Source organism: Siniperca chuatsi, linkage group LG7, assembly GCF_020085105.1.
Source record: "Siniperca chuatsi isolate FFG_IHB_CAS linkage group LG7, ASM2008510v1, whole genome shotgun sequence".
NCBI lineage: Eukaryota > Metazoa > Chordata > Actinopteri > Centrarchiformes > Sinipercidae > Siniperca > Siniperca chuatsi.
Genome location: NC_058048.1, coordinates 5,912,274 through 5,924,351, shown reverse-complemented (window position 1 = coordinate 5,924,351; position 12,078 = coordinate 5,912,274). Strand labels below are relative to the sequence as shown.

Sequence of the window (12,078 nt, the reverse complement as noted above, 5' to 3'; positions counted from 1 at the left end):
CCTCCCACTAAATGTGAGGTGATTGTTTGACTCCTGTAAAGTTTGCTTTCTTCACATCACATCCCTGTTGTGCATGTGTCAGAGATGACTTTCTCTCCAACTTTCCTGTAACACCAAGACAGAGACTCACTCCACTTTTAAAGAGGGCCACTCAAGAGTGCCAAAGCCATGCAAAACACAGAATTATCCTAAAGTTATCCTTCATCTCTCAAAGAGGTGAACCAGACAGTGTAAGCAGCAGCTTTAACATGGTGGACATGTCGTCACTGAGCTAGTGGTCATTAATTCCAATGAGGGTATAAATGGAGTGTTAAATCATTCCTAGTAGACTGTAGGTTTAGATCTAATGTTTGGTTCCACATGGTTACATTCCCTTAATGGTACCTTGATGCCACCTCATCAACACACTTTCAGAATCCTAATGATGGTAGTGTTATAGTGTGCATTATAATACAAACTGCTACACACTAGTATTTAAGCGTATGCTCATAAGCAATGACAGGTGGGTAAATTTTTACCAGTAGCATTTGATTGACACATATGTATGCATGCATATACACATGCTCACATATGCATACAAATATATACACATAAAGCCTTTGGTCCCTGCCACAGTCTCATATTCTAATGGGATGTTGATTAGAGATATAATGTGTTTCTACATAAAAGAAGTCTCTGCAGTTACAATACAAGGTACACATACAAACATGATATTCAGAGTTGGTGACTTAGTCGGCCGCTTAAAGTGGGTACACTGTTCTGGGGAGCGGCCCTTGCTGCGGACGGCCAAGCCTAACAGAGTACTGATGTTTGGGGCGGGTGCTGTTCGCATTCCGGTTAGGGATGAAGACAGGCAGCTGGGATGTAGGTGGGCGAGGTTCCTGAGTCAGGTATGGTTGGATTAGTAGTATTAGGACGTGTGACGGCCCCTGCTTAGTCTGCTTGTGTGTGTGCACTTTGTCAGTTACTGTGTCTACCCATGTTGTCTTTTGAGGTGCCAGAAAGCTGATTGCAGTATCCAACCAGATCTGGAGCACCTGGGCCCCGTGCTCTACAGGATATAAAGGTCCCAGCTTCCAGCTTGGCTCGCTCTCTTCCATGTCGGCCCCTGCACGTTTCTTTGCTTAGCACTTTGTTTTACTTTTACTCGAGAACACCTTATCCTACACTATCCACACACATCCACATGACCACTACTGATTTCACTGACTAGTCACCTTATATCCAACTTGTATTTAAATAACTTGTATTTTTGCATTTTGTGTCTTTTCCCGTTTTTGTCATGGCCTATGGGCCGTGTTATGAGGAAAGTTACAACGCCTAGGCCAATGCGATGTGTACTCCATGGTAAAGAGGTTAAATCACAAGACATTAAGATTTTGCCAAATAATGGCACTGGGTTATTATCCATAGGTCATATCATTATAATTATTGTTACACATCATTTATTTATTTCAAGCGTACTTAAGTCATATATAACGACTTGTAAATTTGCAATCTTTTAATTCAATTCAATTTTATTTATATAGCCCCAATTCATAACACAAGTTATCTCATTGCACTTTTCCTATAGAGCAGGTCTAGACCGTACTCTTTATAATATTTACAGAAACCCAACAATTTCCAACATGAGCAAGCACTTGGCGACAGTGGCAAGGAAAAAACTTTTAATTTCTTCTTCTTTCTTTTTAATATTGATGTTTTCATGAATGCAAGAGAGGATTTTAATTTGTTGAACCGTTGCTTGTGTAGTGGTACATTTTTGTTATCTAAAATGGATCAGACTAAATATACTTTAGAGTAAAAGCACATCCTTAAAAGTTGTCATTCATCAGTTTCCTATTTTAATTGGAAATATAGTGGTGATCTAAACTTTTAACAAAAATACTTAATAGTTATAAATGAAAATATTATGATGGTAATTATAGGTTAACATTTTGCATAGTTTTTAACAGAAAAAAAATTAAAAGATAATGTTATGTGTTGGTTTTGTTTGGACATTGTTTTGAGACAAATGTGGAACATTCACTGAGAAACTATACTCTTTATACAATGCACACTGAATAGTTTTGAAGCCCCCTAGGAGTTGTCATTCTTCATAACTACTCAGTGTACTGAAAATGTTAAGATTTCACATTTTAATCTGATTCACCTGTCAGATTAAAATGTGAAATCTTAACATTTTCAGTCAGTAGTAAAGACAAAAAGAGTGCAAATATAAATAGAATTTATTCAAATGTGAACCATGTTTTTTTTTTTTTAAATGACAAAACATAAAAAGGTGGACACTATTTAAAACTATAAATGTAAAAGTAAACACATTTATTAAAATAAAATCAACAGACTGGGTCTGTGCAAGATGTAACAGCTATGCCCAGAGACCTGCAGAGTCCATGGCGTGGCAGGGGGAAAAGGGGATAAAGGGTGCGATTGTAGGAATGAGGAAGAGCAGAGGTGGTAACAGTGTTATGGCTACAGATGTTATTTTTTAACAACCATAATGAACATAAAAAATTAACTCAGCATTTAGCCATGATGGTCAGAGCTATGTTTAGGTGTATCGAAATGGGTCCTAAAGGCCAAATTCAAAAGCAGTGACACTGCCAACTGTAAGCAGTTCACTGCGTTTGGAGGTGGACTTTAAGGCAGTTAGCTACTGTACTTAAAAACATATCATTTCCTCTAGGTGTGAAATTAACTCCATCTTTCAAAAATAGCCCAGGACTGTCATCTCTAATGTGAGGGTGCTCAATCACAACACCATTTAAGCTACGAACAAATGTAGCTGTAACACTGTTGACAGATTTCCTGGCCTTGTCAAGCTTCACCGGATTGGCTGGTGCCTTCCACCGGCACCTTTCGGGTCACAGACAAAAACATGATCTTCATGTCAGGGTGCTGGATGTGAAGGACATCCAGTGCTGCTCTTCCTTGTCCCAGTGCTGCTCTTTTTACTGCCTAGTTTTCCCAGTCCCTTCCCAGTGAAAATAAATTTCTGTAATAAATGCTTCAGATAATGAAAAATATAAAGTTAATTATAAAATGTGGCGAAGTTTTTCATGTTTACAATACTATTATGTCACATCTGTAGAAGAAAATGGAACAAGGGAGCAACACTTCAAAATATAGATGACAGTCTTTAACATTGTTTGTTGTCCTTTGAAGACAGACAATGTAAAATCAGCTGTCTAAAGTCAAGTAGCCAAGACTGGTACTTACAGTTAATGTTGTGTGTTTTATATATATATATATATATTTTTATATATATATATATATATATATATATATATTTAAATATATAACTATTTTAATCTGCTCACCTTGCTTTTCCTTTCAGTGCTTTTCCTTTCAGTATTTACAAGATCAAACGAACTATTTACATATTTACAACCTGTAGTAACATCTTAATCCAGAGAGAAAGAGTGAAGCTGCCCCACATGCCACACACTGACTGCCTGTGCACAGCACAAGAGGAGAGGAAGAGAGACGCTGTTGGCAGAAGAGCCGCAGCATGCATGGGAATGAACTACAGTATAATATATTTTAATATATTTCTCACCTTTTCCCTGATGGTCTGAATAAGTTGCTAAATTTGTCGCTAGTAGCTTTTTAGAAATGAAGTCGTTAAGAGGGTCTGGAAAGTCGCTAAATCTAGTGACAAAGTCGTCAAATTGGCAACACTGATGTTCACACTAAATTATGTAATTGCCAAGGTCAGTTACATACAGTGGTGTGAAAAAGTGTTTGTCCCCTTCCTGATTTCTTATTTTTTTGCATGTTTGTCACATTTAAATGTTTCAGATCATCACATAAATTTAAATATTAGTCAAAGATAACACAAGTTAACACAAAATGCAGTTTTTAAATGAAGGTTGTTATTATTAAGGGAAAACAAAATCCAAATCTACATGGCCCTGGTTCAACTTTTGTCTCAGACAGTCCACAGAGTATTTTCCTAAAAGTCTTGGGGATCATCAAGACTTTTGGACTTTTGGGAAAATACTCTGTGGACAAAAATGTAACTTTTTGTAAGGTGTGTGTCCCACTACATCTGGCGTAAAAGTAACACCGCATTTCAGAAAAAGAACATCATACCAACAGTAAAATATGGTGGTGGTAGTGTGATGGTCTGGGGCTGTTTTGCTGCTTCAGGACCTGGAAGACTTGCTGTGATAAATGGAACCATGGATTCTGCTGTCTACCAAAAACTCCTGAAGGAGAATGTCCATCTGTTCGTGACCTCAAGCTGAAGCGAACTTGGGTTCTGCAGCAGGACAATGATCCAAAACACACCAGCAAGTCCACCTCTGAATGGCTGAAGAAGAACAAAATGAAGACTTTGGAGTGGCCTAGTCAAAGTCCTAACCTGAATCCTATTGAGATGCTGTGGCATGACCTTAAAAAGGCAGTTCATGCTCGAAAACCCTCCAATGTGGCTGAATTACAACAATTCTGCAAAGATGAGTGGGCCAAAATTCCTCCACAGCGCTGTAAAAGACTCATTGCAAGTTATCACAAGCGCTTGATTGCAGTTGTTGCTGCTAAGGGTGGCCCAACCAGTTATTAGGTTTAGGGGGCAATCACTATTTCACACAGGGCCATGTAGGTTTGGATTTTGTTTTCCCTTAAAAATAACAACCTTCATTTAAAAACTGCATTTTGTGTTTACTTGTGTTATGACGGTGTAGTCCCTCATTCGTCCAGGAGTGTTCATGTCGTAGTCATCTGGACACTGTTTTCAGAATCAAGACGTTTTGGCTCCCATCCGGAAGTCATTCTCAATTGTGAAAATGGTCTGAGAACTCAGAAATTTAAGCTACTCTGTGTTACTTAAGCCCTGCCCTCAGGGAGGAGTCTTCCTGAGTGTCTGCTGTTTACCCTGCCTAGTTTCACCTGAAACTGACCTTCTTTTGTTTCCATGATGGCCCAGTAATCAGGCCTAAAGAAAACAGGAACATCGTGCTCCAACAGATGGCTGGATTCCTATAGTGCGTCATTGGTATTTTTATTATCATCCTTGTGGTCCCATGAATTCCACATAATAAACTTCCTGAAACTAACAGGTGAAATTAATTTTGATGATTTACCTTATCCTAAACCTGACTATACTATAGCTTTTGATAGTCTTGAGCTTGTATCACAGCTAAAATATATAAGCTCTAGGAACTTTCAGACAACCTGAGCCTCTGTGTGGCACTTATACCTTTTAAAATATACACTGCCTGCTTCTCTTTTAACCTCAAATTACCTCATTAACAAGTGGTTTATTTAACTTGTTTCCCCTTGTGCATAAGAAATGATATACAGTATATGTGAAATTCATTATTGGGTTTATTATAGGCTGTTACATGAACCCCATGTGAAATCTTAATGCACCAATGATCCATAAAAGTTACTTCCCCTTTCTGCACACGTCTCTGATCATGGATCATGGGGGAAAGCAAAACATGAGTGAGCATGTTCAAGTCTATACACAGTATATATGGCCAATTTCTAGTTGCTTACTTAAAATCCTGCAGTGAAATGCATATATTCAAAGAAATGTAATGCAATCTCTACTGCAAGTGTTGTGAGCATTAGATCACATTTAGACATGAATTTTAGGGAGTGGGTGTCATGTAATTAAATTCTGAGCCTGAGTCTCATAAGTACAGAGACATCTCTGTTTTAAGGAAACTCCACCCTACACACATGGCTGTCTGGAATGGAACTTGAGACCACGGGGTTAAATAAGAAGGAGGATGGGGGTGAAAGTACACTTTTCAAAATTCTCTTGTCTCCTCTAGGTGCGTAAGTACCTGCTGATGCTGGATGTGAGGAAGGACCACGTAAAGTTCTGGAGGCCTCAGGTCCTGCTGATGGTTTCTAACCCTCGCAGCAGTGTGGGCCTCATTACCTTCATCAACGACATCAAGAAGAGCGGCCTCTACGTGCTGGGACACGTCCAGCTAGGAGATCTCAGTAAGGAAACTGAATTTCAGTTTAGCCTCTAGAAACAGACCCACTGTTAAGTTTCTGATTGTGTTCAGATATGCTACTTGTTATATTACATTTACTTTACACTCAACGGTCATGATGAAACAGACTCTTACTTTGAAACATTGTGACGACTCAGTCCTTTCTCCTGTGAACGACACCAGACAGTATTTACTTCCAAAGTTCCTCTGTATGACAACATCAGATTATCAGGAGTACTTGAAAGTTTACTTTTGCACCATTTCTCATCTAAACCAGCACAGTGTGACAGGGTGACTATTAATTATAAGCCAAACAAATTGGGGATGGTGATGGGATAACGTTTTTGTATAATTTCATATTATTAGGATATTTAAAGGCGGCAATGATAAAACTAAAAGCTTGTTTTTTTGACTGTCATCTTCAATTATTGCTGAATTTTAATAGCCATTTGTTGTACTACTCTTTCCTAGAAAAAGTAGTAATATTGCCACTTTACTTAAGTGTTTGTCAAAATAACTGTGAGGTCTTTTCCAAATATGTAAGTAAACGAATTAGCAAAATGCTGTTTCACAGTGAGCAGTGCATCATTTAATGGACCTTTTTAGCATGCTAGACCTTCCTCCATGACATCGGCTCATCTGCTCCTGTTTTATTTAGAGGGAAGTAATCGCGCACACAATTCTCCGGAGGCGTCTCCTTTCTTTTCTTCAGAGGCACACTGACAGAGTTTAAAGGAGCAGGGTCATTGATTGTTTTCTTTGTCTTTTGAGGATTTTGTTGGGGGTTTTATGTGTTGATGGGAGACTGGGACTGGCCCTGAATGGAGTCTTCAGAATCCAAACCCTCTGAGTGTTTCACAGTGAAAAAATGACATGTTCATTTACCACTGAAGAGCCCTTCTCTCATTTTGAGTGCTGACGAGGCACTTGGTCTTGAGAAATATGAAAGAATCATTCATTCACATAATTACATTGAAGAGGAGTTTGTTGTTGAGGACTCCCCACTCCCCTCCTAATGTATTTTAAGTCTATTCATTTATTCTCTCACTTGTCTAGCAGCTGTTTGCCTTAAAGCTGAATGCAAAGAATAGTTATCCACAGGAACAACGGTGTTTGGAGTCTCAAGAGGTCCTAACACAGCTTAAACTATCACGGGAATTGTCTATGAAGCTCGCAGATGTGGCCTCTGGATAGCTCTCTACATACATATTGATGTTTTTTTGGATGATTGATCACCTGCCTGCCTGTTTGTGCTGCCCTGTATCTTTCTCTCTGTCTCACATTCTGTCTACGCTGTCACTTGTGCTTGCATCTTTCTCTCTCTGTGCCCCCCCACATCTCGGCATCTTGTCTCAGATCTCACTCACGCTGTGCCTCTAATTCCAGCTCTGTCATACTGACTTCTATACTCTCTCCTTTGACTTGTGTATCTATTGTTCTTGGCCTTCTCTTTCCTTTACCTTCTCTGAATCCCAACATACTTCTATTGAGCTGTCAGCTATATTTCTCACATCATACAATTTTGTTTTCTTCCACCCTCCCAGACACTTTACCATCCGACCCGCTGCAGTCCCAATATGACTCCTGGTTGTCCCTGGTGGACCATCTAAACATCAAAGCTTTTGTCAACTTGACATTGGCTGATTCTGTGCGTCATGGGATCCAACATCTCCTCTTTATCTCTGGACTAGGTCAGTGTCACCATCATCACCACAAAATGTTGGTTAATAAGGACATTGGAAAGCCTACATTTATCTCTTGGTTTTACAGCTGCTGATACTAGCTGTAGCTGATTTTGTGCTGTGATTCTTTTGTATATACTAAAAATAAGATTAAAACCACTATGTGAAGTATTTTATGTGATTATAGCATTTTTCAAATTATTATGTTGGCATAACTTTTTGTTTGTAGAAAAACTAGACAATCCTGGTTTAAATTGGTGCAACCCGCTTATTTCACTTATGGCCACTAGGGGGCGTCAAAGTCAGAAATTTTCCAATTCTACTTCTACTGGCTTAAAATCTTTCAAGTGTAACTTGTAATTTATATATTTTGGCTTTTTTTCAGGAATGAACTTTATTTCTGGTTTAGCTGATTTTTGATTTTTTTTTCTCTCTCATTTTTAGTTTTAGTCTGAATGAAAATGGTTTAATTAAAACACTCCAAATTCTAAAGAGATTTGACTTTGGTGGTTTTCTAGTTCTTTCCTTGTTATTTGCTTTCTTCCTGCTTTCCTGAGAGTTGTCTAACTTTGACCACTCTTATTTTCTCCAGCCCTTTCTCTTCCAGTATCTCTCTTTCTCTTTTGTCTCTATTCTCACTCCAGCACTTGTCTTCTTCACATCTGTCTCTTACTTTCACTTCATTGGATAAAATGACTGAGCCTCTACCCTTCACTTAACAACTCAAGAAATCAGTGATAATGAAAAAGAAACAATTTGCATTAGATTGTAACAAATGGTCTAGTCTCATTCTTTCCCTCATCTTTCTTTTCTCCTCCTTCTCCTCTTTCCAGGTGGGATGCGTCCTAACACCCTCGTCCTTGGTTTCTATGACGACTGTCTTCCAAAGGACAAACTGATTGATCCGTCACTTTCTACCAGTCAGTCCACAGATCCCTTTGGCCCCTCACATGAGCTCGAGCAACAACCCCCTGTCTTCCACTTTAGCTCCCTGCGGGGGTCCATCGACAGACAGGATTATGGTGAATTTGGGGACGGGAAGGTTCTGGGATCCCAGGAGTATGTCGCGATCATTGCTGATGCCATGAAGATGCTTAAGAATGTGGTGCTTGCCCGATACTTCAACAACTTTGACCGAACCCAGGTCCTCTCGCCGCCCTCCTCCTCTCCAGGGAAGGGAGCTGTCTACGTTGACGTCTGGCCGGTCAACCTCCTACGTCCGGACAGCAGCAGCTACGTTGATACCTGCTCTCTGTTCCTGCTACAGCTAGCATGTATCCTCAACATGGTGAGAGCCTGGCGCAAAGCTACGCTCCGTCTCTTCCTGTGCGTGGAGGAAGGACGAAGCGTGAGAGGCTCGGAGGAGAAGCTGGGCCACCTGTTGAAAGATTTGAGAATTAAAGCTCAGGTCTACCCTGTGCCCTGGGACCAGCAGGTGGCACTACACTGGCAGCGCCAAGGCGGGTGGGACAAGAAACTGCTGTCACAATCTCCTGATACCACTGAAGAAGAGAATACGCCAAGAGCAGATGAGGAAGAGAACGAAGACGATTACGTCAATAGCTTCCCGAGCAACGCAACGCGCCTGTCAGATGACTACCTGTCAGCTGTCAATAAGCTGATCCTGGACACGGCCCAGCCCGCCCCTGCTGTGCGTTTCCTATACTTGCCCCGCCCACCAGCTGATACCCGCCGCTACACCACCTACTTACACCAGCTGGAGCTGCTGACTCAGGACCTGGGCCCCACACTGCTCATCCACGGAGTCACGCCTGTCATCACCACTGACCTTTGAACAATCCCCTTCCCTTAGATGCTGAGGGCTGGTGAGTTTTGCAGTGTCTCTCTGAAGGTGTGTGGACCACTTTTAGTGCAGCATCACTGCAGATCTCAGCAGTTCTAATGGTACTGACCTCCCCATCCAACGACAGATTGGGAAAAAGAAAACAACCCTTGAATTTTGACCCAGACAGGGACATCACTGCTCATTGATACCATCTGCACTGCCTCGCACAATATGGAGGCACAATGTAGCCCAAAGTCTGTAGTTCTGGTATTCCCATCAAGGAATTCCCATGTAGTTCTGGTATTCCCATCAAGCTTCAGAAGGCGCCATGATGTTAAACTTGTAGGACAACCTTTTCAACCAATTTAGGCATGAAACAATCAGACTGTGATTGAATGTACCAAAGTAAAGTTCACAGCTTTTCAGACAAATATACAACCTGACAAATACAGAGCTGCTAGCAGGCCAGTCAAAAGCAGTATCAAATAGAATACAATCTTCTTTTGAATCCATTTGTACCCACATTACAGTACTTAATCAATGGTCCACGAGCTGACAGGCCCACAGGGGAAAATTTAGATTGCCAGTCCGCCTCTGTCACGCCATCAGCTACTTCGTCACCCATACAGTATCTACAATAGAAAGAGCAGTCTTGTGTTCTGGGTGTGCTGCTGCTCAAATTCCTTAAAATGATCATTCCATATGCCTTCAGATGTAAAAGTGCCTTGCTAGTTAGGGAGCCAAAGTTTGGACTCATTGGACAGAAAGCTGGACTGTGTTACACCTTGGAGCAGTCATTTGCAGGAAATCTGCTTTTCCATTTTAAAAGCTTAGAACAAAGGAAACAGTTGAACAGTAATAATGATGGTGCTACTATGGAAGTCTTCAAAGTTTTATTCCAAAAATCATTTTATGTGGGATCTCAGGAAGACATTCTTCTTTTATCCAAATGCACTTTTGTCTTTCCTCTGCCAAACTGCATGTAGTGCATCTCTCCAGAATTCCTTAAACATGTTTACAGCACCAATGACTACTGTGATTATCCACAATATTTTTTTGATTTTAGGTACTCTGTAACTTTTAGAATTGCTTTTACTCACCACTGCCCACATTTCTTGACCACCCTCAATGCTGAAGTGCCTATATGTATTTTCTACATCTTTGGCCTTTACCCAAAGTATGTGTAACATTTGAAGTGAACCTATGTAACCTTTGCTGTACAGTGGCCACAAGTGGCATTTATTATTACAGTTTTTCATTTGTAAGTGGAAGAATGTTTCTTCTGTCAAAAGTGACAGTCTCACTTTAAGCATCACTGTGTTACCTAACATTCTGTGGCAAATAGTATTTCCATTCCTTCACACATTGATAATGCAATCTGTATCCCCTTAGGCCAGTGTCAGATGCAGGTTTATTTAAAAAAGAAATAGTCTAAAGGGTTGGTGTCCTTGAATTATGAGTCTGTACAAATAGATTCTTTGAGTTTAAGAGATTCATCCCAACAATCGTCATCACACTGACTCTGACACATCTGTGGGGCTCAGATCCATATTTGAAGAAAGGCTGATACTTGGATTTGGACTTATCTTGATATCCCTGTGTTTGAAATGAGATGTATGTTTACTTGTAGACTAATTGGATCCTTTCTATTTCCATGGATGGGTTCTTGTTTGGACACTACACTCCTCAACAAACCATTGACACTACATTTCTTAAAATATTTGTCCTGGTTTTCTGCTCTTGGCCTCACAGGAGTGCAAATACACGCTCATTTATTGAAGAAATGAAATGTGAAGTGTTTGATTTCCTGTTGAAATCAGAAAAAAAAATATATATATACATTACATGTAAACTGAAATGACAGGGAAAAAAATAAAACGCTTGTACTACGTGTCCTTTTTTTTACTTCCTCAGCAGATTGTTTGCGAAAGCCAGATCAAACTTAACAACCGCTCAGGGCGTCCGGACTTTGTTTCATTTCGGCTGAAGACCAGTTTGTGTGTCTCAGAGCAGAGAGCTGAGGGGTTTTTGTGTCCGCTGCACTTGTTTGTTTGAGGTAAACTTTGGAAATAGAGGCTGAGATAGCTCAGCAGCTCAGACAGAGAGATACTAGAGGGTGCCAGCCAGCCAAATTACCTTGTCCTACAGTCAGCCTCGCCGCCAACCAGGCAGAAATGGATTCCATCTCCGCTCTGAGGTGAACAACAGATTGCAGAAATAAGCCCAAATAACCATCGATATCTGTTCAGGAGGAGGGAGGCTGACATTTATCACTGAGGGAAGGACCCTGGCTCGGAGAGGATGTGTGTGTGTGTGTGTGTGTGTGTGTGTGTGTGTGTGTGTGTGTGTGTGTGCACGCGCAAAGAAATAGATTCAGAACTAGGTTGTCTGATGTATGTTTGTGTGAGTTTATTAAATACATTATAGACAAATTAGTCTCAATACTGGTGACAAATGCATGTCACAAATGTGTATGACGATTTGTGAGTTATTTATGGTGCTTTTTCCAAACCACAAACAAATACCAACCAATTTGAACAATTGTAAAACAATTTTACAAATAAATACAACCCAACTTATAAATATGTCAGTATTCTACATATATATTTCCAACTTCAAGTTCATTAATCTAATAACATTTGCTTTTTAAAAG

At 40.2% G+C, this 12,078-nt stretch overlaps 1 protein-coding gene across 1 annotated transcript in view; it reads left to right on the top strand.

Annotated features, from left to right (window-relative positions):
* The window catches only part of zgc:153039 (uncharacterized protein LOC767698 homolog), a 69,739-nt gene extending 58,423 nt beyond the window's left edge, over positions 1-11,316 (top strand). Inside the window, exons 11-13 of the mRNA XM_044202477.1 lie at positions 5,787-5,961; positions 7,502-7,648; positions 8,473-11,316. Of these exons, the coding sequence (XP_044058412.1) occupies positions 5,787-5,961; positions 7,502-7,648; positions 8,473-9,434 (1,284 nt within the window). The 3' untranslated portion in view covers positions 9,435-11,316. The remainder of the gene's footprint in view (positions 1-5,786; positions 5,962-7,501; positions 7,649-8,472) is intronic.
* Positions 11,317-12,078: the final 762 nt, after the last annotated feature.